A 24781-nucleotide genomic window follows, 5' to 3' on the forward strand; every position below is an offset into this window, starting at 1 on the left:
CTTTTCCTAACTGCTCACAGTTTGCAAACTGGGGGTTATGTTTTAGCTTCAGGAATAGATCTTTCTGGCATGCTTTCATTGTACAGAGTGCTTCTAATTCTTACTTCGTCATTCTTTCTCTGTAGTCTTTTAATAACTTTGAATCATATTCACCCACCACCCTTTTCTGTTGATCTTTTTTTTTTTTTTTTAAGATTTTATTGGGGAAGGGGAACGGGACTTTATTGGGGGAACAGTGTGCACTTCCAGGACTTTTTTCCAAGTCAAATTGTTGTCCTTTCAATCTTAGTTGTGGAGGGCACAGCTCAGCTCCAGGTCCAGTTGCCGTTGCTAGTTGCAGGGGGTGCTGCCCACCATCCCTTGCGGGAGTCGAGGAATTGAACTGGCAACCTTGTGGTTGAGAGGATGTGCTCCAACCAACTGAACCATCTGAACCATCCGGGAGCTCAGCGGCAGCTCAGCTCAAGGTGCCGTGTTCAATCTTAGTTGCAGGGGGCGCTCCCCACCATCCCTTGTGGGATTCGAGGAATCGAACCTGCGGCCTGGTGGTTGAGAGCCCACTGGCCCATGTGGGAATCGAACCGGCAGCCTTCAGAGTTAGGAGCACGGAGCTCCAGCGGGGCCGGCCCCCTGTTGATCTCTTTTTAAGTAAAATGAGTTTCCATGTGGGTTTTTGTTTTGGGTGAGGGGCCTCAAGTAGCTTTTCCAGTCCTGCGCTCTAGAAGAGGTCCGTCTGCTGTTGTCTTCAGAAGAGACTGAAATGGGGCTGGAGCAGCCCTTCTCCTGTCCACGCATCTGAGAGCGTGTCCCTTGGCCGCTGTCCAGGCTCCGACCTGGACAGGAGCTGTGGTGGCCAGTGGCCGCCAGCCTGCCCCGCACCCTCAGACCCAGCATGTCAGGGTCGGCCTGGGGCCTGCACGCTCCATCCGGTCTGGGCTCCTTTCCTAGGGTGGCCGCCTCACCGCCCAGGTGGGCCCTGCTGTTCAGAAAGCCCGTTTGCCGTCCCTCGTCCCTCGTCATCTGACGTCTGTGGCTGCCGCGCCGTGTGATCCTCCTAGAGGCTGGCCTGGTGCTGGGCCCGGTAGGCACCACTCACAGGCCTCTGAGAGCCCAGGCCGCGCAGGCGGGAGGCCGGCAGCGCCCAGCCCGCTTCCTCGGCGCCGTCAGTCGGGCTGCTCTGCCTTCCAGCCTGCACAGGGGCGCATGGCGGTGGGCCACGTCCAGAGGCTCGTGGCCTCCTCACACGCACAGGCCCGGCTTGCCTGTGGTGCACCTGCAAGTGGGGGGCCCCGAGTGCCCACTCGGGGCGCTGCTCTGTGCAGGGCAGCCACTGGCCGCCGCAGCCTGGGCAGTTGTCCGTCAGTTACGCAGAGGTCCGCCCCGCGATGTCCCTCTGCTGTGTCACAGGGGCTCTCAGGACAGGCTGATGAAGCCATTGCCGCGAGCTGGGTTGGGTGGCCCTCACTCCCTGCTGTCGCATTTCTCAGCGTCCTTTCTCCGCAGAGACTGTGGTCTGGTTTCTCATCCTTGTTGGCTCGGGGCAGCTGTTGGTGGCACAGCTCCCTAACCTGATGGCAGGGCCCTGCGTTGGAGGCATCAGGATTTCTGATCATGGGCTGGGGACGTCCTGCAGCATCACCCTGGGGCAGGGATTCAGGTCTGAGGGTCCAGGAGCTGGCGACCAGGCTCAGGCAGGAAGCAGCTGCGTCCAGGAGCCCCGCACAGAGATTGGCGGGTCCAGGCCCAAAGCTGAGCCCAGGCCGCCCGAATGAATGCAGGGTCATGCTTCCTGAATCGCTGTTGAGAGGGAACTGGGACGTGGGAGGAAGGTGCTGGCTCCCGAGCTGGTGCTGGAGCTGCACACGTTCCATCAGTGTCTTCACTCGTCACCACTGAAACCCCCTGGATCTGCAGGCTTTCCAGAGTGGGAAACGCAGCCATGGTGGACGGTGAAGGCTGCAGCGGGAGCAGGAAGTGGCCCAGGGCACCTGGACTGTGGAGAGGCTGGGGCTGTGGGGTGTTGGGGTGTCAGCTCTGTAAGGGGTGTTTTGGAAGGACTGTTCATCAGCAAAGCTGTGACCAACTCACTGTCGGAGCGGGATTGCAAGGCGACCCTCACTGGAAGCTCACGGCTAGCTTGTAACACACATCCATTCAGCACCCTTTGCGCGCCGTGCTTTGGAAGCACTGCCGCTGGCTCTGCTTCTGTTTCTGTGAATCAGCGAGTCTATCTTCCCAGACTGTTGCCGAACCAAGTGCTCACAACTCTTGTCCACTTGGAACATTCTCTCTAGTAGAGACAATGTTTCAGTTGTTTCCAGAACATGATGTTTGTCCATTGGTACATAGCTAGGACCCTCCAGCAGAGTCCTCAGCGGGCGGGCTTGCCCAGGGCCTGTGCCCACCTAGACCGTCCCAAATGAAGGGGCAGAGACAGCGTTTGTTCCAGAACAGTCTCTCAGAAGCTCCAAAACGTTGTGATCGTGACCCATTGTGAGAAATGTATCTTACACTGTGTGTGTGAACGTGTGGTGTGGTGTGTACATTGTGTGTGCCTGTGGGGCCTGCGTGCACGTGCACACGTGTGTGGTGTGTGTAACTGACAGGCTGACCGGTGTGGGGCCTATGCTATGCACTGATCGTTTCTGTTCCATGCTGGTTCATCTAAAAACAAAAGATTGGTCTGACCCACTCAGCCAGCTTTACAACTCACACTACTGGGCCCAGCTTGCAGGTTGGGAAACACTGTTCTATTAATAATACTAGAAATTACATTTTGAATTAATCATGTGCAAGGAGACCTGCTTAACATGTGGCAAATCCAGGTTTACCAACTTAGAAATGTTTCCTAACAAACGGGGAAGTTGTGCTTTAAAGGAGGAGACAGACAGAGGGTGGGAACTGCCCTGGGAATGGGGCGTCCTCACAGGGCCCTTGCTGTGCCACGGGGTGTGCGTGTGCCTGGTGTGTGCACTGTGTGTGTACATGACGTGTGCATGTGCCTGCAGTGTGCATGCAGTACGTGTGCTGTGTGTGTGGTATGTGTGCATGTGTGTGTATGTATGAGGCATGTGTGTATGTGTGTACGTGTGCATGGTGTGTGTGCTGTGATGTGCATGGTGTGTGTGCTGTGCGTGTGCATGGTGTGTGCTGTGCATGTGCATGGTGTGTGTGTGCTGTGATGTGCATGGTGTGTGTGCTGTGCGTATGCATGGTGTGTGCTGTGCGTGTGCATGGTGTGTGTGCTGTGTGTGTGCATGGTGTGTGTGTGCTGTGATGTGCATGGTGTGTGTGCTGTGCGTGTGCATGGTGTGTGCTGTGCATGTGTATGGTGTGTGTGTGCTGTGATGTGCATGGTGTGTGTGCTGTGCGTGTGCATGGTGTGTGCATGCTGTGATGTGCATGGTGTGTGTGTGCTGTGATGTGCATGCTGTGTGTGCTGTGCGTGTGCATGGTGTGTGCTGTGCTGTGATGTGCATGGTGTGTGTGCTGTGCGTGTGCATGGTGAGTGCTGTGCGCGTGCATGGTGTGTGTGTGCTGTGATGTGCATGGTGTGTGTGTGCTGTGATGTGCATGGTATGTGTGCTGTGCGTGTGCATGGTGTGTGCTGTGCGCATGCATGGTGTGTGTGCATGGTGTGTGCTGTGCATGTGTATGGTGTGTGTGTGCTGTGATGTGCATGGTGTGTGTGCTGTGCGTGTGCATGGTGTGTGCATGCTGTGATGTGCATGGTGTGTGTGTGCTGTGATGTGCATGCTGTGTGTGCTGTGCGTGTGCATGGTGTGTGCTGTGCTGTGATGTGCATGGTGTGTGTGCTGTGCGTGTGCATGGTGAGTGCTGTGCGCGTGCATGGTGTGTGTGTGCTGTGATGTGCATGGTGTGTGTGTGCTGTGATGTGCATGGTATGTGTGCTGTGCGTGTTCATGGTGTGTGCTGTGCGCATGCATGGTGTGTGCATGGTGTGTGTGTGCTGTGTGTGTACGTGATTGTGCATGTTGTGTGCACATATGTGTGCGTGGTGTGTGGGTCATGCACCTGCCAAGCAGAGTGGGCACCACTTCTGTCCCATGCAGCTGGTTGGCCCTCACCTGGTCCTGAGCTGGTGCTGTCAGTAGGGGCGTGAACCCAGCACAACCTCAGCCCAGGGTTGGGGTCCCTGGTGCTCAGGGCGCCCAGACTTAGGCTTTTCACCTCATCCCTCGTTCTGCTTTCTGGAGAGCAGAGGGCAGAACTGGGGCTTCCACCCTGCCAGGGCAGCCTTTGTCCTGACTTGAGTGCACGTGTTGGGTCCCCAGGTTCCCAGTTCTTTCTCTCTGCCCTTTCCTGAGGATGGGGTTCCCCCGCGTCCCCCTGCTTCCTCTGTCTGCCCCTTCCTGGGGATGGGGTTCCCCTGTGTCCCTGTGCTTCCTCTGTCAGCCCCTTCCTGGGGATGGGGTTCCCCCATGTCCCGCTGCTCTCTGGGCCCCCCTCCTGGGTCTGGTTGCAGCTCGCATCCCCTCTGCAGACCTCATCATAAAGCCTCGTCCCTGGGCTCGGCAGGCCCAGTGCTTCCTGCCATTCATTTCGTCTGCTCCTGGGAGACCCAGAAGGCTGCGGTGGTGGCAGTGAGTCAGAACTGAGACTCCTTTCTTTGAGGAAATGAGGTCCTCAGATGGCTTGTGCAGGTGTGATCTCTGTCACAAACATCAAGTTTAAATGAGCGAGCAAAGGCCTTTGCAGAACAGGGAAGTCCTGTCTCCTATCCCTCCTCCTGTCAGCCTTTCCCCGGAGCCTCTGGCACCTGCCTAGAAGCTGAGGACTTGGGCTGGTGCTCGGAGTCTCCCTGCCCTGGGGCCCTAGGGCCTGGGTGCCCAGACGTCCAGCCCACAGGTCAGAGCGGTCCCCGCAGCAGCTGCAATGTGGGGGGCCGCGGTGCCAGGGCCACGACCTGTCCTGCAGCGGCAGCTGCTCTTTCTCGGCCCCACTGCGGACACACAGGTCAGGCTGGGAAGCAGAGGCCTGTCCTCTGGGGGTGCTTTGGGGGGAACACGATGGAGGACGGCTGAGCAGCAGGATGGGGTCCTCGTGCCCCTTGGGGTGGCAGGTCTCAGCAGTGAGCTACAGGAAGACCTTGCAGCTGTTCTCAGGGTTGTCAGACGACAGAGAGTCAGAGCTGTTCAGCGTGTCTCCCAGGCACTCAGGAGCAAATCGCTAGGGGACATTTCTAACGTGTCATTTCGGGCCCAGAGAGTGCTCTGAGTACCTTTGCTCGTTCGTGTCTTCCCGCTGTGAGCCTGTGCCCCAGCCGGAACTGCTCCCTTGAGTACAGCTGCCCACGCGTCCAGAGCTCTCTCCCGTCCCCCCATGCACCCCCATCCCGTGCGGCAGGTCTTCAGTGAGCCCCTCGCTTCCTCAGCTCACGTGCCCCGGCAGGTGTCCTTGGTAGTGCTGCCCTCGCCTGGCCACCTGCGCACCTCCTTCAAGCCCAGTGCTGGTCAGCACCACACGTCCGCCGGGTTCTGGCCACGCACTGAGCTTTGGGAGCCTGTGGCACCTGCTTCCGGCCGCTCTGTGGCATCCTGCCTGGTGCCCCACAGCCGAGCAGAGCCGGCTTCTGTAGCGGCAGATGGGCCACAGCGCTCCAGGACGTTTCTCTGCACCAGACTCCCACGCCAGCCTGTGTGCCCGGACTCTCAGGCCCTTGCCACCTCTCTTCTGCCCCGTGGCCCCCACCTGCTCGGCTGCAGTCTTCTGGCCACCTGCTGGTCTGCGGGGCAGGCTCCTCTGTGCCCCAGGGCCTTTGCACAGCCATTCCCTCCATATCTTTGCTTGTCCCTCCACATGGCTCAGGTCTCAGAATGGATGTTCCGTCCCCAGAGAGGTCATCCCTGACCTCCCGTTTCCAGTAAACTCCCTCCCCGCCTGGTCAGGCTGCCCCTTCCTCCAGGGCTCTTTCCTCCATCGCACGAACTCACTTGGAGGGAGATACAGTGGGACCTCGGTTTTCGAACGTCTCCACTGACGAACGTTTCGGTTTACAAACGCTGTAAATTTTACGGATCTATGGTATCATTAGATAGTAAAATTCATGCTAAATTTGCAGTTTTAGGGGTTGATTTTAAGGGTCTGGAATGGATTAATCCATTTTGCATTACTTTCTATGGGGAAACCGTGCCTCGGTTTTTGAACATTTCAGAACTCGAACGGTCTTCCAGAACGGATTACTTTCGAAAACCAAGGTACCACTGTACTGAGTTCTCTGTCCCTGTCCTCAGAGATGCTGCTGTCCTGGAGGCAGGTGTCCGGGCTGTGTGGCCTGGCGTGGCATGAGCTCGCCCTGTGCCTGGCACCGGAGTAGGGCCGGGCACAATGTTGGCGGCGCTCATTACAGTGTAGGTGGCTGAGCCGAGGGGCCCTGGGCGGTGGCCCTCGGCTGTGCCCTCGCCTGCGGTGTGGCCAGGCCGTCACACTCATCTCTTCCCCACCGAGCCCACTGGTCTGCACGCCAGGGCTGGGGCCTCGGCGGTGAGTCAGGGCTCCCGCAAGGCGAGCTTGGGATCAGGGCTTCGTCGCAGCCTGGCCAGGACCGGTTGAGACCTTGCCTGTGAAGGACAAATGAAGGCCATCGAGCAGGGTGAGCCAGAAGGGGCGACCTGACGATGTAGCCCCAGGAGCTCGGGGTGTGGGGGCGGGTGTTCTCAGTGCGCACGGAAAACTCCGGGGCTCAGAGGGACCAGGTGTGCTTTCCTGAGGCCCCTGTGAAGGGGGCGAGTTAGGACACAGTGCCAGCTCGGTGACCGGTGACCAGGGTGCAGACTGGGGTCATGTGGCTGCACACTGAGCTCCCGCTGCCCCGCCTGCCTGCGCGCCACGGAACGCGTTCAGTGTGCCCGTCTCCTGGGGACAGAGACGGGGCAGGGAGTGGCTGCGAGCTGCCTGAGCTCAGTCTGGCCCCACCACACCAGCCCCCCCAGGTCGGATTCGAGAAGTAAGTGAGGGAATTGGCAACGGGCTTCATAGTGGGGAGGACGCAGCGAGATGCTGCCCAGCGTGGACGTGAGTGAGCAGGGACGGCGGCGTGACCCAATGCCCGCCTGGGGTCCCGGAGGGGTTTCGGGCACAGTGAGCGTGGGCTGCTGCGAGGCTCCTGCTGGAGCCGGGGTGCGAGGTGTGCGCTGAGTGGGCCGGCCAGAGCTCCCCGCAGGGAGGGAGGGCCCGGGACCCCGTGCTGACCGGGGAGGCCTGCGTGGCCCACTGGACATAGCCCTGCACTCACCAGGTGACCTTGGCGAGAGCTGTGGTGTGGGGTGGTGGGCTAGGGGGCAGGCGTGCCCAAGGTGACGAGGTGCGGCCAGCGAGTGAAGACAGCGCTTTCCGGAAGCGTGGCTCTAAAGGGCGGGGAGTGGCTCGTGGGGTTCGCCCCCTGCCAGGCTCCCTCAGGCACCTTGTTTTCTTCCAGCGTCTTTTGCATTTTCTCTTTCTGGCCTTGGGGGCCACCCTGAAGAGGAAGCCACCAGAGGCACGGGGTAGGGCGTCCTCACGCTGTAGTTCTGAGCGTTGTTTGTAGGGAGTTCTTGTCATAGTATCAAGAGACAGAAGTAAAGTAATGCCAGCATCACCTCCCCCTTCTCCACCCCCATGTGCTTCCCTCTGGGGGACACATGTGCCCCTAGACCCAGACATGCGTGTTCGCTCTTGTTTTTGTTTCTTTCTTTGAAACAAAAGTGGGTGGTTCTCTATTCTGATCTTGCTGGAACCTACTGCCGGCCTCTCCCCTGCTGGTGGGGGCGGGGGCTCCTTCGCGTCGGGAGGCACCGGTGAGCCTGCCTCGTACTGTGTGGGAGGTTGGCTGGTTGCGTTCATTGTGTGATGCTTGGAAACAGCGTTGCAGGGCCCTCCCCCTCTGTCTTTGCCGCTATTTTTTTTTTTACCAGGGGGATCCCGGTGGCCCTCTGCTTCTTGATACATTTTGTCACTACTTTCCCTTATCTTGTGCCTGCTGCCTGGCCAAGGGCCTGCCCTGGCTGCGGCTGCCCGTTTTCATGGTCCTCCTTTTGACCCGTGTAACACGACCACTGCTGCCGCCTGCGTCTCTCTCTCTCAGGGGGGCTGAGCGTCTGTTACATGTGCGTCCCTTCTCCACCAGGAAGTCCCCTCTGTGGGCTGCCCGTGACCGGCTCAGGGTGCCATGCTCAGACTCACGTGGTCCATGCTGACCAAGGGGTTTTTCTTACTCGTTCCTTCAGCTGCACTCAGCACGCACACACACTTCCATAGGGGTGACAGAAGGGGGACTGTCACAGACACGGCGAGACCTTGAAGGCAGCCAGTGCTTGGCACCTTCTGTTTGTACCGTTGTTGCCACTGCACAGCAGGCAGGTCTGCCCTGCCCGAGGCTGCCCACAGGCGTGCTTTTTGGGGGCGTCTGCTTGTCGTGTGTTCCGGGGCCTGCAGAGTGCACGGCTGCTTCCTCTCTAGCAGCTGACCTTCCTGCGCCGCAGGGGTCCAGGAGCTGGTGCTGGGTCCCCGCACAACTGCTGTGGTCCTCTGCTCCCTTGGACACCCTGGACTAGGACTCAGCATCCCCACTTCACAGACGGGCAACCGAGGCTGAGAGATCAGGTAGCTGGCCAGGGTCCTGAGGCCGGGAGGCTGGTGCCTGCCCTCTGCCCCGAGTCCACTGAGCCCACTCGCAAAGGCCTTGGGGGTGTCTGGTGCCCCCACGCCACCACTCCCCTCAGGACCTCCCCGCACGGCTCGCAGGCAGCCACACCTGCCGCAGTTCCCAGAGCGCCGAGGAGGAGTGCAAGGGTGCAGCACGCGGGTCCGGACCAGGCCTCGCAGGAGGAAAGAGGGACAAACCGAGTGCCCCTGGAGGCTGCAGGGCCAGGCCGGCCCCAGGTGTGCGTGTGCAGTGAGTGCAGAGCGCGGCCTTGGGGGACCCGCCCACGCCTGTGTGTGTTTTACGTTCCACATGTGGAAATGCCTGGCTTGCCACGGCGCCCTGGGACCTGGGTCACTGCTGGGCTCAGGGCCCTTGGCTGTGGCCCCTCAGAGGGGATAGGGACCTCGCTGAGCCACACAAGCCTTCTCCAGGTGGTTTCAGAGTTTCACCTGAGGGCAGGCTTGGGTGGTGGTGGTGGGTCCCACAACCGCAGGCGCTGTGTGTGTCACGGGCCTTTTCTGAGCGGCCTGTGTGTGCCTGTGCTCCATCCTTCCTGTGTGGAGAGAAGGCTGTTAGCAGCCGTGGCTGGGCCCCGGGTGGAGAGTCCAGTGCTTTGTCCTTCATCTCTGAGCACGTCCCCATGGAGACAGAAGGTAGGCTGGGACTCAGGTGTCGCCCATGGCCTTGGACACTGACCCTCAGGGTTGGGTCAAGGCCCTGGCTTTCCGACTGTTGGCGTTTGACGCCGTGGAGCCAGGGGTGCAGGGAGGGGCTGTGCTGAGGGGCTGGCCCGGGAGGGGTGCAAGGGCTGGGTCGCATGGCGGAGGCTCAGGACGCCAGCCGGACCCACAGTGCAGTGCAGCTATGCCCAGGCAGGCAGGAGCCTCCGGGAGCCCACCGGAGCTGGGTGGGGGCCCCCTGAGCAGAGCTCCCGACACCACCCCAGGCTGCTGGGAGTCCAGCTCCGCTGTCTCCCCAGTCACTACTCACACGGGGCGGGGGGCATTGGTTAGTAGCCGTGGGTGAGGCCTTAGGAAAGCGAAGGGGGGTTGTGTGCCCACATCTCCGGTTGCCCGTGGTTCTCATGCTTGAATCCATGTGCTGGACGTCTGGCCATTCCTGCTCGCTCCCAGCCTCACTGAAATGAGAGCTGAGGGAATTCTGGGTGGATGGATACCCCCAGGGGCAGAGAGTGGGGCGGGGGAGCAGCAGGCAGGTTTTGGAGGTCAGAAATCCGCTGGTCCAGTGGGATGCAGACTCAGGCAAGGTGCGCCTGGGCCAGCAGGGGGAGCCGGTCTCCCCGAGGCCTGGGAAGGAGCTCGCTGGGGGTCTGCAGGTGTGTTTAAGGAGCCCCTAGACACCCCGCCATCCTGTCTGCCCTGGGGGCACCTCGTGCAAACGCAGCATCCCACATCCGGCACTTGGCGCTATGCTCCGCTCCCCCCCTCAGTCCCCGGGACCCCAAGTGAAGACGGGGAGTCGGAATAGCCCAAGAGGCAAACCTGCACCCTGATGCCTCCCCGCCCCCATGCACATGGAGCTGCCAGGGAGCCCTTCAGTACCTACTTCTAAATGTGAGGGGGCAGCTGGGGCCCGCCAGGTGTTTGAGGGACGTGCAATGAGGAAGACAGAGCAAAGCAGTAGGAAAGGGGGGCGCAGCTCTGGACAAGCGAGCGAAACAGCTGTCGTGTTTCCTCAGCGACGTGAGACTGTGTAGCGCCCCAAAAGAACAGTAGGTTCTCCAAAGGAGGGACATCCAGAGAGTTAAGAGAACGTGGGGAATGAGAAATGGAAGCAAACTGGAAAGCTGAGGAGGGGCCGGAGGTGCGATTGGGCGCGTTTCCCCGCGAGCAGAACAGGAAGCCAGGTGTGGAGGCGGCTGTGGGCCAGGGCAGAGCCTGGGGCGGGCGCTGCCGCCCGGAGAGTCTGCACCGCCCGGAGAGTCTGCACCGCGCCGGAAGCAGGAGGGGGTGTCGGGCTCAGGCGGGGGTTCAGATCGTGGCTCTCACAAGTGCCCCACCTGCCGAGCGTTCCCACGGGCACCACGGACATGACAGAACAGCGGGCACGGAGCAGGGATTCCAGGAGCTTCCAGAGCCAGGGCCCAAACAGCAGCACAGACTCCAACCCGGAAAGTAAAGCCGTCCTCACGCCGCCACCGGCAGGAAGGTCCCCCGCCCGGGACGTCACATCAGCCCCACCTGGTCCTGTGAGGGTGGAATACATGTGACCCTTGCTCATGCGCAGACTGAAGTGACCCCTCTCCGGAAGTGTCTCCAGGGAATGCGGTGGTGGGGGGAGCGCCATCATGCCCCACTGGGCCACCCCTGTCACTGCGATGCCCCACCACCTGCCGGACTTCCATTCCGGGCGCGCTTGGAAAATCCCTGGGTGGCCGGCCGGTTAGTTGGCGCCGTGTCGGAGGAGGAGGTGAGCACGATCAGCCGGACTCGCCTGCTGCTTCCGGCGCCCGCTTGTCGGAGGCCGCGCTGCACGCGGTCGGTGTGGACGCGTCACGTTGCTGCTCCCGCGTCTTCCGTGCAGCGCTGACTTGGACACCATTTGGGGAAGAGCCCCGAGCAGTGGAGGGACGCTCCCCCACGGTCCTGCATTTCACTGTGAAGGGAGTTGTCACCGCGGACCTCGTCTGGACCGTGGGCAGCTCAGCTGGTGCACCAGGTGCCAGCCGGTGGGCGTCTCCAGGCCGTGTCTTCTCGGCCATTGGGAGCACCGCCCGCTGAGTTTCCGTGTTTGTGACCCGTCTCTAGCAGTAGAACCTCCGACCCAGCACACTGTGCGGTGGTGGCCTGCGGGTGGGCAGTGGCCGTGCCCTCCCGTCAAGGAAGCCAATGGGCGTCTTGTCTTCAGGGGCTGCTCTTGAGGTGGGGAGACCATCTCCCCTTCTGCCACTTGTAGGTTTTTTCTCTCATGGATGGTGTTTTTCTTGCCTTTATTGCTTAGTAAGCGGAGCAGAGTGGTCACCTTTTTCCTCACTGACCTGCGCACATTCTCCTTCCTGCATCAGGAATACGCTCATTCAGAAACGCATCCCACCGCTGGGCCCTGTAGGGGACCCTGAGGCTGACAGGCCCGTTTCCCGCTCCCACTGAACTCACGTCCACGCAGCAGGGCAAGGGGGTGCCAGGGCAGTCTCAGGTGACATTTGGGCAGAGACTTGCAGGAAGGAGGGAAGGGCCGGCTTCTGGGGCCCAGGGACACAGCAGGGTGGGTTCTGAGGGGGCTGTGCCCCCTCCCAAGGCCAGGCTGGGAGGTGGGCAGGGGCATGGATCCCTCGAAGGCCCTGGAGAACCTTCAGAGCATGACAGGGCCTTGGGGCCAAGGAGTGACAGCAAACAGGCCTGGATTTGAGAAAGAGCCGTTTGAGGACCAGGGCTTGTGGCCAGCAGCGCAGCCATCGGGGGCCTGGCGGAACTCAAGTGTCCAGGAGCAGCAGGGTGGGAGGTCCGGCTCGCTGAGCGTTGGGGGGTCAGAAGACAGGCTCCTGCCTGGGCCCTCTGCGTCCCGTCCCCCCCACACGCACCCCCGGCTGGCGAGCGTCCTGTCGCGAGGCCACTCTGGGCCTGAGCACCGAGCCCTCTGCCAGCTGGGCCTCCCCTCCAGGAATCTGAAGTATGAGCCTGGCATCTTGGCCTTCCTCTCCCCTTCGGGCACTCCCACATCTGATGCCTCCCTCTTGTTTCAGAGGAGAAAACAGCATTTCCAATTAGGGGAGAATGTGCCCTCTCACCCTGGCTGGGGGAGGGGTGTCAGCGTCCCTTCTCCCAGCGCGGCCAGGCGGCCGCCGCCTCAGTCTTCTCATGCGTGACCTGCTGTGTCCTCTTCCCCCAGGGACAGGCCCCACCAGATCTGATGCCACAGCAGGAAGCCAGAGGCCAGGCCGACCCAGCAGGGTGGCTGTGGGCAAAGCTCTCGGGGCAGGGCTCTCGGGTGGCCTCTGACCCTCCCGCCCTTGTGGTGCCATAGCCCAGAGGCGCTGGCTTTCTGTGTGTGTGTGTGTGTGTGTGTGTGTGTGTGTACACCTGTCCACGTGCACCGGGCACGGGGACACCCCCAGACCGGATGGTGGCATGTGTGAGGCGACAGTCTGGGGCCCTGTGACCCAGGGAGCATCCTCCCATGGGCCCGCAGAGCAGAGCGGGAAGGGCCGAGGGGTGGGGAGGCCTCCTGCTCCCGTGAGTTCCCAGCCTGTGCCTCTCGGGGTCACCCCCCCCCCCCACTGCCTTAATACAGCGTAGTGCACGCTGCCCTTTATTTCTCCCGTGCGTTTTTTTAGTGCAAGGCTGTTTTCTTACTTTGATTTCAGTGTTTTTTTTTGGGGGGAAAAGATTCCCAGTGTTTCTTCTAGAGGATTTGCCGGTGGCCAGGTCCATATGGGGAGGTTGCACTGGGCACAGGGGCCGAGGTCTCCCGGCCCCGAGTCTCCACAGGCCCCGTGGGCGGGGTGGGCCCTGTGTCCCGCCAGGCACTGCTCCCTCCCATGTGGGCTCCCAGCCGCCTTCCTGTGTACTGAGCCTGAGCTAAATCTTGCAGCCGAGGACTTTATACCAGCGGGGAGGGCGGGACAGGTTGGCAGGACGCACACTGCCCTTTTCGTAGGCAGCCTGGACAGCCTGCCTGGGTGGAGAGACAGAGCGTCACCCGTCCTCTCCCTGAGCCCATGTGCCTCACGGGGGAGTTATGAGCACCGGTCCTCCCTGTGCTGCATTTGTGACTATGTCTGTCCTCGCCTGGGCCTTGGGGGGGCCAAGGGGCTGGGGCCCCCTCTCTGGGCAGCGTGCGGGCTTTGCTGCATTAAACAGAGGGCTGCTCTTGACCCCCTGGGTCTCGGCCAGCCTTCCACCACTGGGCTGGCTACCTGGCCGGTGCCTGAGCCGGCGGGCACTTGTCTGGCAGATACTGGGGTGGGGGTAGGAGGGAAGACTTGTCAGAGGTGGCTGCCATGTGGCCTGGGTGCCTCGGCCCTGTTGGGTCAGCGGTGGCCGGGGGCCAGGCTGGATGACTAGGCAGGTTCCAGCAGCTGCTTTGGTTGTTGGGAGTCTGGCCTGCCTTGGCCTGGAAGCTGAGCAGTTTCGGCGATGCCTCCTCACGTGTGCGCAGCCCTGGCCCCTGTGGCCCCTGTGCCCCTCTGGCCCCTGTGCAGGTGCAGCCTCCTTCCCCTCCCTGTGTGGGGACTCTCTGCCTGAGTCGCCCTGCTTTCCAGTGTCCTTGCGTTTCCATGGCACCCTGCTGGCTGGACTTCCAGCCCGACCTGCAGCTCCTCTGCTTGCCCCCGCGGGAGTGTTCCGACAGCCTCGGCCTCGTGGCACAGGGGTGTCAGATGAGTGTGCGCAGTGTGCAGGGCCAGGGGTGCAGGGCCAGGGGTGCAGGGCCAGGAAGCCTGAGCCCCGCTCTGCTCCTCCTCCGAGCCCCGGCAGTTCTCACCCCAGCAGACCTGGCCCCGCTCACATGCCAGTGCCAAGGTGAGCCTGCGACGGGGCACGGCCGTCCCCGCTAGTGGCGCATATGACCCTGTCTTCTCTTTGCTGTGAGGTGTGTTGCTGGCCATTGGCACCATGCTGGACTCAGTCTCTCTCCTTTCCTGATCTCCCTCTGCTGGCTGGGGTGGGAGGGAAGCAGGCGATGCTTGCCTGCGGGAGCTGGAGCTGATGTGCCCCCGAGCCAGCTGCACGACAGCTGGGACAGGGCCGCGGAGGGCCCGCTCTTCTCCTGTGGGGACAGCCGAGCCCTGGCCCAGCCTGGGAATAAACTTCCTTCCCTTTGAAATGCTCCTGTCCCCTCCTGGGGGGCAGTGGGGTGGGGTTGATCAGGAGCACAGACTTTGGAGCAGGCCGCCTGTGTGGGACCTGAATTTCCTCTCCATCTGTGCCTCGGGTTCCTCCATAAAATGGGGATGTTTAGGTTCAAGTGAGCGAACACCTGGGAAGGCAGTGGAGCGTGCTGGGGGGTAGTTCTGTGGAGTCACGCAGGTGTCACTGCGAACATGGTGTTACCCCCAGGCTTGGCATCACCCCCCACACGGTGACACCCTGGGCGGCAGAGGCCAGTGGGAACGGGGTGGGGGTGCCAAGGCCCAGGAGTCGGGGGTTCCAGGTGGTCAGTGCCTTTCTGTCACTCCCCCTGGAGCACACAGGGCTGCTGGCCTGGGGGTGCTCAGGAAAGCACACAAAGGCTCTTTGTACCCCACCCAGGACACGCCCAGGGTCCCTGGCCCACACGGAGCCTCGGCACACGTCCCTGCCTTAGTGGACCTGGCCTGCAGGGACGCTGGGGTCCTCTGTCCCACCAGGTGGAACGGGGACCTCCGGCCTCCGGAGGCTGTTTCAGGCCCTGTGCCAGGGGCTCTCGCTGCAGAAAACCTGCCCAGAGCTGGAGTTGCCACAGGCCAGACCCCTCCCTCCCGTCTGTCTCTCCTTTGCTGCTCACTCTGCAAGGGCTTCCTGAGTGCCCTCTCCTTGGTGCCAGCCCTGTTTTATTTGTGTGGCAGCTCTAGGTGTCCCTTCTCTCTGAGCTCGTGAGCTGGCCCCACGTGGTCAGGAGTTCAGCACTTCCGGCTGTCCGCAGTGAGGAAGCACTTCTCCCGTTCACTCCCAGCCACTTCCATTAATGGGGACAGTGACTCTCCCCAAGGCAAGGGTTGGTTTTCCACATTCCAGGGAGGTGCCTGCCTGCCGGCTGCCGCTGGCGGTTTGAATTGCTGGGGTCCCATGTGGGGTGGTCTCGGTGGGGGATGGTGCCCAGTGTGGGGAGCCCTGGGGGCCAGAAGTGGGGAGGGGGCAGGTGCTGTCTGGGCACCCAGGACGCTGTACCCGAGAGGATGGCTGCTGTGGGCCCTTCCAGTCTCCCAAACCCTTCCGTCCGTTTTCTCTGAAAACAGGCAAAGCGACTTGTGTGAAGTAGGTCAGTTATACAAAGAAGAGTTGAGGAAACTAACACCTCCCTGACCATCCAGTGTGAAAAGGAGACACCAGACAGTGTCCTCTTGTTCTTGTCCACACTGTTAAACAATTCATTGCAATTCCCAGCGCCCCTGTGTGTGCGTTCCCGACTGACCGCCCCTGCCACCACCCACATCATGGGACCAGAGAGCTGCCACCGCACAGGCCCTGTGGCCCTGGCTGCTCCCGGCCCCTGACTCTGGCTCCGGGAGCGCGGCCTGCAGCTGTCCGCAGGACTCCGTGGCCAGGCCACTGGGTGCCCAGGCGCGAGCCCTGCTTTCTCCGTGTGGGACCTGTGTGTGTGTCTGCCTCCCATTAGCTTTGCGGAGTGTTACTTAGGAGGTGTGACCAAACAACATGGTGAATGCTTCAATGAAAAAATGTATCACAGTAAAAGACACATGGCCATTAATCCCCCTCACAAGGCTCCCCTTTGCTTCGAACACACTTATCCCATCATTCTTGCCACTTTCTGGAGCAGTTCTGAAGTCCTCTTTCCTGAGTGTCCTTAGTTGGCTGTCGTGGCTGCCTCCATGTCCCGGATCGATTCAAAACGTTTACTTACCTTTTGACTTTGGGGAAGAGCCAGCAGTTGCGTGGTGCCAGATCCGATGAATAAGGTGGATGAGGACACACCGTACCGTTTTTATTTGACAGAATTGCCGTACTAGAAGCGATGTGTGACACGGAGCCTTTCCGTTGTGATCACAAAATATAGTGAATGCTGCTGCCGAGTGCCATCCAACGGAAAGGCAGGGAAGTTCAGTGCGGGCAGCGGCACGTCAAACCTTAGTGACAATGGATGACAAGTTTCAACTTGTTCAGTGCAGTCAGGTGTGAGCTACGGTTGAGAGCAGGTGTGTTTTAAAGTGTGCCATAAATCACCCTCCATCATGACAGCGCTCCATGTCACACGTCACTCTGGGCCGCTTGCCTTTTCACATATGAGACTGGGTTTTTGGTCCTGCTGTTACCGAGCAAAATTTCCAGTTTGACGCACGCCTTTCTGTGTGTTTGGGCTTGGCGCCCTGGGGCCTCGGGGCAGGGTGCCTGACTGGGCATGAGCACCCAAGTCTGTCTCTGTCCGGTCCTGGAACTGGCAGGTGTGAAGGAGGTGAGGCCAGGAGCACGAGGAGGGACGGGCCCTGACTCCAGCCACGTGCCCGGGGTCCTGACCCTCCGTGGCCAGCGGTCTCCCCGGGGTGCCTCTGGGCTCTGTGCACCCACACTCCGAAACTGCGTCTGTGGACTCAGGCACATAGAGATGGAAACATGTAGCCGTCCACTGGACACCGTTCCAGCCAGGAGCCTGTGCTTGCCTCTCGTCCCTCCCAGACATTAGAACTCCGTGTTTGGAAACTTGATTTCCTCTTAGCCAGTGTGACAGGTAGGCTTCCCTGTAGGGAGAAGTTCGGGCAGTAGTGACAGGGCGTCGGTGGTGACTTGTCACCTCGGCTGAAGGCGGTCCCTGGCAGAGACAGTTGTGCCGAGAAAGAGCCTGTCACCAAATATGTCTGAAAGTCGAGTTAGGAGCTCCCAGGGAAGACGACAGTGTGACACTAATTCATTGGAGAAGTCAGGAGGGACTTGGTCCCCACCCCATTCCCAGGACGGTTGTGGGTGCAGGGATGCAGCCCGCGACAAAGCGGGTGGGGCCCTAACCTGATGCTGATGGGAAGTCAGGTGTGGTAGCAGGACAGCCAGCACAGCAGTGGGCGTTGGCCGTGCTGGTGGCAGCTGACGTCACAGCAGACCTGGAGGACAGGGGCGTCTGCAGGAAGGGGGCAGGGCCTCGGCCGGGCGGGGGTCTGTGGTGGGGGCCGTCACGGGCTGGGGAGGCCGGCAAGGGGCATAGCAGGAAAGGAGCACACCTGCCCGGCAGATACACACATGCACCTCCGTGTACACACTCACAGCCACTTACACACACACACACACACACACCCCTCACACACAGACACACACTCACACTGCAGTGGGTGGCCACAGGAGTCCTCGTGGAGGGGGATGGTCCCGACGCCCGTGTTGAGTGGAGACAAGGGGTAACTGAGGTGGGCCCTGCTGGCAGCTTTGCTCGCGCAGGTGGACGCCCCTTTTTGAGTTTGCACGTGTGTGCGTGCCAGCCGCTCTGTGTCGCTACCTGGGGGCGTGTGCTTTTCATCCTCACTTGTCCTGGGCGTGAGGCGGTGCAACCGTGCGCTCTGCTCCTGCACGCTCAGGAGGGGCCACTGAGCTAGGACCGCAGGACACAGGGCCTTCCGCCGGCGCTGGCCCCTCCCTGGGGCTGCCCTGGGCGTCAGCACGCACTGCACATCTGGTGGCTGCCCGAGGCCAGGCCTCCACGGGTCTGCAGCTCTCCAGCTTCTCTTCAGGGTTAGAGCTTCGCTCCTAACGCGTGCGCACCCACCGTGCCGGCGCCCAGGCTGAACGGGCATCCCGCCCCGCTGTGCCAGGACGAGGTCTGGGAGCCGAGAGGACGTTGTCAGCAGGGCCAGGGGCTGCCTCCCCCTTCAGGCCTGCTCATCCTGCCCCCAGGAGACGCGGGGAGACGCATCCACGTTGTCCCTGCTCCCGGCACCTTTCTGGGCAGCGTGCCTCTAGCCGTTGACGTCGGGGTTGGCCTGCTTCCGGGGCTCTGAGGTCCAAGGCAGTGTGTTTTTGGAAATGCCCACCCCTCTGCCTGGGATGCGCCCCCTTTCCTGCAGGCTCTGCTATCCCGGGAGGAGGGAGCTGCCTTCAGGAAGGGCCAGCCGGCAGGCACTTCCTTCTCAGGAGCCCAGGCCCTCAGCAGTTCCTTCTGGATTCTTCCCAGACCGCTCCCTCAGCACGCGGCTGGGAGTGGCTCCTGCCGCTTGCTGCCTCGGCTCCTTCCTGGCACGGCATGTGCTGCACGGGCTGCACTTCCGGGCCACTGTGTGTCTGCGACAACAGGGCGTCTGGACACAGCTTTGTCACGCTCTGTGCTCTCCAGCCCGGTGGCCCTGGGCCTGGAGCCTGGTCCGGTTGTGCGAACAAGTGCGTGAGGCGCCAGGCTGCCCGTGAAGACACCTCCTCCCGCCATCAGAACCGCACAGAGCGCGTGGTGTGTGTGTTCTGCCCTCGGGTCTGGGCGCCGTTGGCCAAAGGCACTGTCCCAGTGGGGCTGGACAGAGCGTGACAAAGACCATCTCCTGCCTTCCCTTTCAGAAGTGGTGCCGCTTTGCCGAGCTCTCTGATACCTCTTGAGTTTCCTCTTGTTTACAGTGGGAGGTAGGGGTGAGTTGTTTTTCTCAGGGAAACCCCGTTTCCCAGCGCTGTTTCTGAAGACTCTCCTTCCCCCCACAGAACTGCGTTAGCGCCTTTCTTGAAGTCCAGTTACAGTGTGAATCTCCCCCTGAGCTTTCTCTGTTCCATTTGTGTATCTGTGTGTATCGCCAGTAACAGTATCTAAATACTGTCCTTCCAAACACAGTCTTGAAATTGATGACTTCTCCAACTTGGCTTTTCTTTCTAAGAACGATTGAATTTTCCTGAGTCCTTTTGCATTTCCCTATACATGTGAGAACCATCCTGTCAATTTCTGCCAAAAATTCTGCTGGGATTTGGGTAGGATTGTGTTAAATCTGCATTGAACTGAGAAAAGAAACAATATTGCGTCTTCTAATCTATGGCCATGGTGAATTGCTTCATTCCTTTAGGTCTTTAATTTCTCTCAGCGATGCTTTGTACTTTTCAGTGAGAGGTGTCGGACATTTTTAGTTAAATTCATTCCTAAACCTTAAAAATCCTATTGTAAGCAACAGTTTCATAAATTGTGTTTCCTGTTTGTTGCTAGCATATGGGAATAAAATTAATTTTTTTATATCGACTCGTATCCTGTGATGTCGCTAAGTTTAGTTTTTATAGCTCTATAAAGTATTCTCTGTATATACAACTATATTATTTCCCAAACAAGACGACCTTTTCCTTTCCCACAGTAACGCTTTTTATTTGTGTAGATACTGGTGTTAAGTCTTTTCTTCTAACATAAGCATTTATAGTTATAAATTTCTCCCAGGCCCAGTGTTAGCTGCATTCTACAAATTTCATGTTATGTTTCTATTATCTTTTCTTTGCATTGTTTAATTTGCTGATAAGTTTGTCCCGTAGAAGTTAGAAGTTCATCCCAGATATTGTCGTCTTCAGTTTGGTAAACTTGTTTGTATCTTTTGGACTTTCCATATCTTTTCTGGGAGCCCTCATCTTTTCACTCGTTATGTTCACCCTTTCCTCCAAATCCTTGAATCATTGAATACATTGATTTGCTTCCTTTAAAGTCTTTGCTACCTCCAGCGTCTTTGTTGTGTCTGTGTCTGTTTTCCCTGGTTGTGGGTTAGAGTTTTCTGTTTCTTCACATACCCGGTATTTTCTGATGTTGGGTATCGTGGAGGCAGAGCAGTTGAAGGTCCTGGGGTTTGTCCCCCCAAGTGTGTCGCAGTGGTTCCAGCAGGCAGATCGTTTGCTGTTGGTTCAGCAGAAGCCTGTGTGGCTTGGGGAAGCTTTCTTAGGGCCGGAGCAGAGAAACCCTTCCTGTGGGGCTGCGTCAGCCTTGCTGCCCGGCCTGCCTTCTGGAGAGGCCCTCGGTCTCTGCTTGGGCTGTGCGGATGCTGTTTCCTGCCCCTCCATCCTCCGGACGCCCCTTGAGCTCACAGCTCCCTGCAGAAGGGCCACACACACCCTCAGCCGAGTGGGTGGCCAAAGGCTTAGGGGGCTCCGCTGGCCGTATTCCTAGAGCCCCCTCCCGGCAGCCCCGCCCTGTCCTGTGCCGCGAGCCCCAGCTGCGCCCCTTGTCCCCACGGCTGCCGAGACTGCGGGCCTTGCCTTCCTGCCCCGCGTCTGCAGCAGGCAGGTGTGCTCACCATCCCTCCATGTCCTGCCCTCAGCCGGCGTGTGCTTGTTTGTGGTTGGTGGTGGGCGGCAAGTCCAGTGGCAGCTTGTATCACTGTGGTTGTGGGAATGAAACTCCCTCCCTGTCCCCCGGGCTGGTTCTGTTTATTCTACCATGTTTCCCTGAAAATAAGACCTAACTGGAAAATAAGCCCTACCATGATTTTTTTCAGGATGACATCCCCTGAACATAAGCCCTAATACGTCGTTTGGAGCAAAAATTAATATAAGACCCGGTCTTATTTTGGGGGAAACACAGTAGCTCACCTTTCATTTCAGAAGCTCTCATTTCTGATTCTTAGTTTGCATTCCTTTGCCTCCCTTTTCAAATCTTCCTCTGAGGTCTTCTCGTTTGCTGTGTTACAGTTTTCACCTGTTGTGTGTGTGTTCATTTCTGCAGTGTTTTCATTGTCAGTGGGGTGGTTCCTTTCTTCTTCTCTTCCGTTTTCATTGGATTCAACAAGAAGCTTTTTTCGCTTGCTTTGGAGTGGACTGAGTTTTCCTGCGCTGTGACGCGTATGCGATCGCTTCCCTGCCTGAGCTTGCTCCTCTGGTTTGCACGAAGCCGTGAGAAGCTACCAGCTGTCTCGCTGTTGGAGGGCAGGACAGACAAATCGGGAGGAGGCCGCAGTGACCCACGGATGACGGGCTAGAGTGGGAGGCATCAGGCCGATCCGGACGCAGACGCCCACCGGGGTGGGGGCTTCACTGTGTCGGTCGTCCACACCTGTCTGCTGGCGCTGCGAGCGGACGGGGCCTGGAAACCGCCAGCCCAGCCACGGCGTGTGCACCCAGCACCTGGTCTTGCTGTGTAATTTCCTCCGGTAGAAGGAACAGGGTTCCTCGCGAAGTGGCTGGTTCCAGGACCAGGGCACGGAGCAGAACAAGAGGGGCCGAGACGCCCTTGCAGTGCTCCATTATTCCAGCCGCCTGGGGCTGTGTGGCCGCCCATCCCGCTGGCATCTGTGCCCCGGAGAGGCAGTGGGGTTCATGCCGATGCCGGGGTGGCCGGGAGACGGTGTCCTGCGAGGGCAGAGGTCCTCATGGGCAGCCAGAGCCTTGGTCGCGTCCCCAGGGCAGAGGCAGCCTTTCCTCGCTGCCTGACTTGTCCTCTCAGTGGCTTTGGAGTTGCCACTGTGCAGAGTGTGTGAACCTGGCAGAGGAGAAGGTCAGCAGGCCTTTTGTGGGGTGTGGCTGAGGCGGGGTGCGGGCATGGGGTTGGCAGACCCATGGCCATGCCCTGTAAGTGGGCCCTCTCAGTGACTCTGAGCCGTCCCTGTCACTGGTCAGATGTTTGAGTTTTCAGGACTTCCTGGGCTCCTGTTTTTAGGCCAGCTCCAAAGAGGGCCTTGGGCACACCGTTCTTGCACCTGCGCAGGAAGGCGCTGTGGACACACCCATCGGGGTCCACTGCCCTTGGTGGCTACGGGAGCAGCCTCCTCCCAGCGCCCGCTCTGCGCCTGCTCTGGCGGCCTGTCTCCCAAGGCCATCTGCGTGCAGGCATACCTGTCCACACGGCAGGTGACAGCAGCCCGCACCCACTGCCCAGCAGGACACAGCCTGCCGCTTTCTTGTCTCAGCCGGGCTGGGGTCAGGCAGGGGTGCCGTCGGCCCAGGAGCTCATGGGCAGAGCTGCTGGGCCCTCCCTCGGGCTGTGCCCTCCCCACAGCAGCGCCCGAGAGGCGCCAGTTTGAAAAGGCGACTGGGACACGCCCTCGTGTAACCAGACTTGGCTGGCCTTGGCCTGTAAAAGGAGCAGCTGTTTGTGTCTGCCGGCCCGAGCCCTCCTTTCCCCTGCGTCCTCATTGGCTGCTGTCAGCTGGCTCAGTCCCGCTGCCCAGGGATGGGGGAGGAGGGAGCGGCGTCCCTGCTGGCCTCCCACTTTCCCTCTCCACCTCTGCGCTGCCCCACGATGCTGGGAGACCACGCCGGCCTTTCCTCAGACCGGGCTCTGCTCAGCCAGGCCCCAAAAACTGGACTCAGCTGCAAAATGGTGCTTCAGGCCGTCGGCAAAGTGCTCAGGTGAACGAGGGGGCGGGGTTGGCGTCTGGCTGTCCCTAGCCCCTGCTCCTGGGGTCAGTCTGAGGAGGAGTGGCTACGTCTGCCACCCTCCCAGGTAGAGCCCTGGTGTGCAGCCCATCTGCCAGCCCAGGGTTTGGTCAGGGACGTGGTCTGCGTGACATGTCCCCTTAGTCTTGTGTGTACTGCTGCTCTGGGAAGGAGTCCTCTCCCCGAAAGGGCTGCCGGCACATTTGCACCTGGCAGGTGACCACAGCAGTCCTGCCCACTGGACAGGCCCTTCACCACCGACAGGGTGCCTAGCCTGCTGTCCCCAGGCGGGGTGACTGGAGCCTGTCCTTGCCCGGCCATTGTCTCGGTGTTGCCAGAGAAGCCCATTCCGACCGTGCCCACCTCTTGTTCTGACCTGCTGCCGGAGAGCCTCCAGTGTCCCCCACACGGGCTTAGGGCGAGCCAGTCCCGTGCCTGCTCGAACCAGAGTGTACGCAGCTGTGCCAGGCATTCAGGACAGCGTGTGTGCATGGGGGCCGGGCAGCACCCTCGCAGGTGGGCACTTCTGTGTTGTGGGGGCCGCCAGTGGGGGGAAGGGCCCTCACGGTGTCCGGAGCTCTGCCGGCACCTCTCAGTGTCACAGTGTAGACTCAGCCAGGTCTCCTTCAGTGTCATAATCTTAGGTCTGCCTGTGGTTTCAGTGGGTCGTGATTTCAAAAAGAAATTAATCTCTTGCTTTTCCGGTTCTGAGCAGACCCTTGTGAGGGTCTGAGGTGAGGGCCATTCCGGTCGGGCTAGTCCTTGTGGAGTGACCCCTGTGTGTGTGTGCCTCCGACTATCTCTGGGCACCTCCGGTTTCCACCTGTCCCTCCACAAGGCTCTTGCCCACAGCAGGTCACCTGCATGGCACGTGCAGAGGGCTCACAATGACTTACGAGCAGAAACCCGAGATGTGCCCCCCAGCTCATGAAAGCTGTGCCTCGTCGTGTTACGTGTGACATTTGGAACCGTGGGCAGGCCGGTGGTACTGCGCTCCGGGCATCGTTCTGATGGGGAACAGTGGCCGTTGTGGACAGTACAGGGGACCACGTGCATGTGTGTTCTGGGTGTGCGCGCTTGTGTGCATGGCGGGGAGGGCGGGGGGCGACAACGCTGACGCGGGACTGACCCTCTGAGCCGTGGTGTGTGGCTGCAGAGATGCCCGCAGGCTCTGGGAGACAGGCCCAGGCCATTCCCGCGGGATCTGCGAAGGCTGCGTGGCCAGGTGTTAGACGCAGAGTGGCCTGTTCACAGGTAGAGAAGTGAGTAGAGCACGGGGGCCGTGCAGTGGCCACAGGTCAGGGTCCATAGCCCCTGACGGGCGCACACACGGGCGGCGGGTCCGCCTGCCACCCTCTACCGCCCAGGAGCTGTGAAAACCCACTGTTTGGGGTGCTGACCGCCTGGCGGTGAGGCCAGGAGAAGCGACCTGGTGTCCCTCTCCGCAGCACCCAGCTGCAGCCCTTGGGGGTTTGATGGGACTTAACAAGGGTCCCATGGGGTCTTTCCAGCCCTCGGTGCTCCCGAGGCTCTGTGATAGGAGGGGCTTGCGGTGGCTCCAGGCCATTTGGGCCCAGGCGGGAGCCTCTTGAGTGTCACAAGGGCCGTTTGCAGCCCCCACCACAGGCCTCTGCATCAGAAGCTTGGGGGACAGGATGTTCACGGCCGGTTGACAGCCCCCTGTGCCAGCCGTGCCCTGTGTGTCTGTGTCCTGGCCATCGGGTGACAGGGCTGGCCCCATAGCTTGGCCCTGTCGGCGAGACATCCTGTGGAGCCTGACGCTGGGCGGTGCTGCCAGCCGGGAGCAGGTGCCCGCACACTGCCCGCCCGCACAGCTCTTCTCTGGCCTTGAGCCCCACGGCCCTCCCCTGAGGTAGCCAAGTGAGGTGTGGCGTCCTGCTGGTACCATCTTGTCAGCCCCGGGCGGCCTTGCCGTGGGCTCCCTTCTCAAATGCCAACAGCGCCCGATTCTGCAGAGCGGCTTCTGGGGGTCCACTGCTCATGGATCTCAGGTTCCTTGGCCCTGTGCCCACCCCAGACCCCTACCTCCTCTGCCCCGAGCCTGTCCCCATGCGCAGCCACCACCCCTGCCTGCTTCCAGGCTCTCCACGCTTTCCTTCCTCCCCCCGGGCTCTATCTCCCAACCTCCTGGCGATGGCCTGAGCTAGCCCAGCATCCGTGGGGGGTTAGGGGGGTCACAGGCTGAGTGGGACCCTAGGCAGAGAGT

At 60.4% G+C, this 24781-nt stretch overlaps 1 protein-coding gene across 5 annotated transcripts in view; it reads left to right on the forward strand.

Annotated features, from left to right (window-relative positions):
* MOB2 (MOB kinase activator 2) overlaps positions 1-24781 on the forward strand; it is a 61574-nt gene that overhangs the window by 23532 nt on the left and 13261 nt on the right. For 2 of the 5 annotated variants that reach the window (XM_074336942.2, XM_019714740.3), the window contains exon 1: positions 17925-22527. The exons of 1 other annotated variant lie outside the window; for it this stretch is intronic. In XM_074336942.2, the coding sequence (XP_074193043.2) occupies positions 21796-22527 (732 nt within the window). In that variant the 5' untranslated portion in view covers positions 17925-21795. Of the gene's footprint in view, positions 1-6788; positions 6968-17924; positions 22528-24781 lie in introns of those variants that run through there. 2 more of the 5 variants (XM_074336943.2, XM_019714743.3) reach the window with 2 other exon arrangements.

This window comes from Rhinolophus sinicus, chromosome 14 (genome assembly GCF_057876585.1).
Source record: "Rhinolophus sinicus isolate RSI-liver-muscle chromosome 14, RSI-T2T, whole genome shotgun sequence".
Classification (NCBI taxonomy): domain Eukaryota; kingdom Metazoa; phylum Chordata; class Mammalia; order Chiroptera; family Rhinolophidae; genus Rhinolophus; species Rhinolophus sinicus.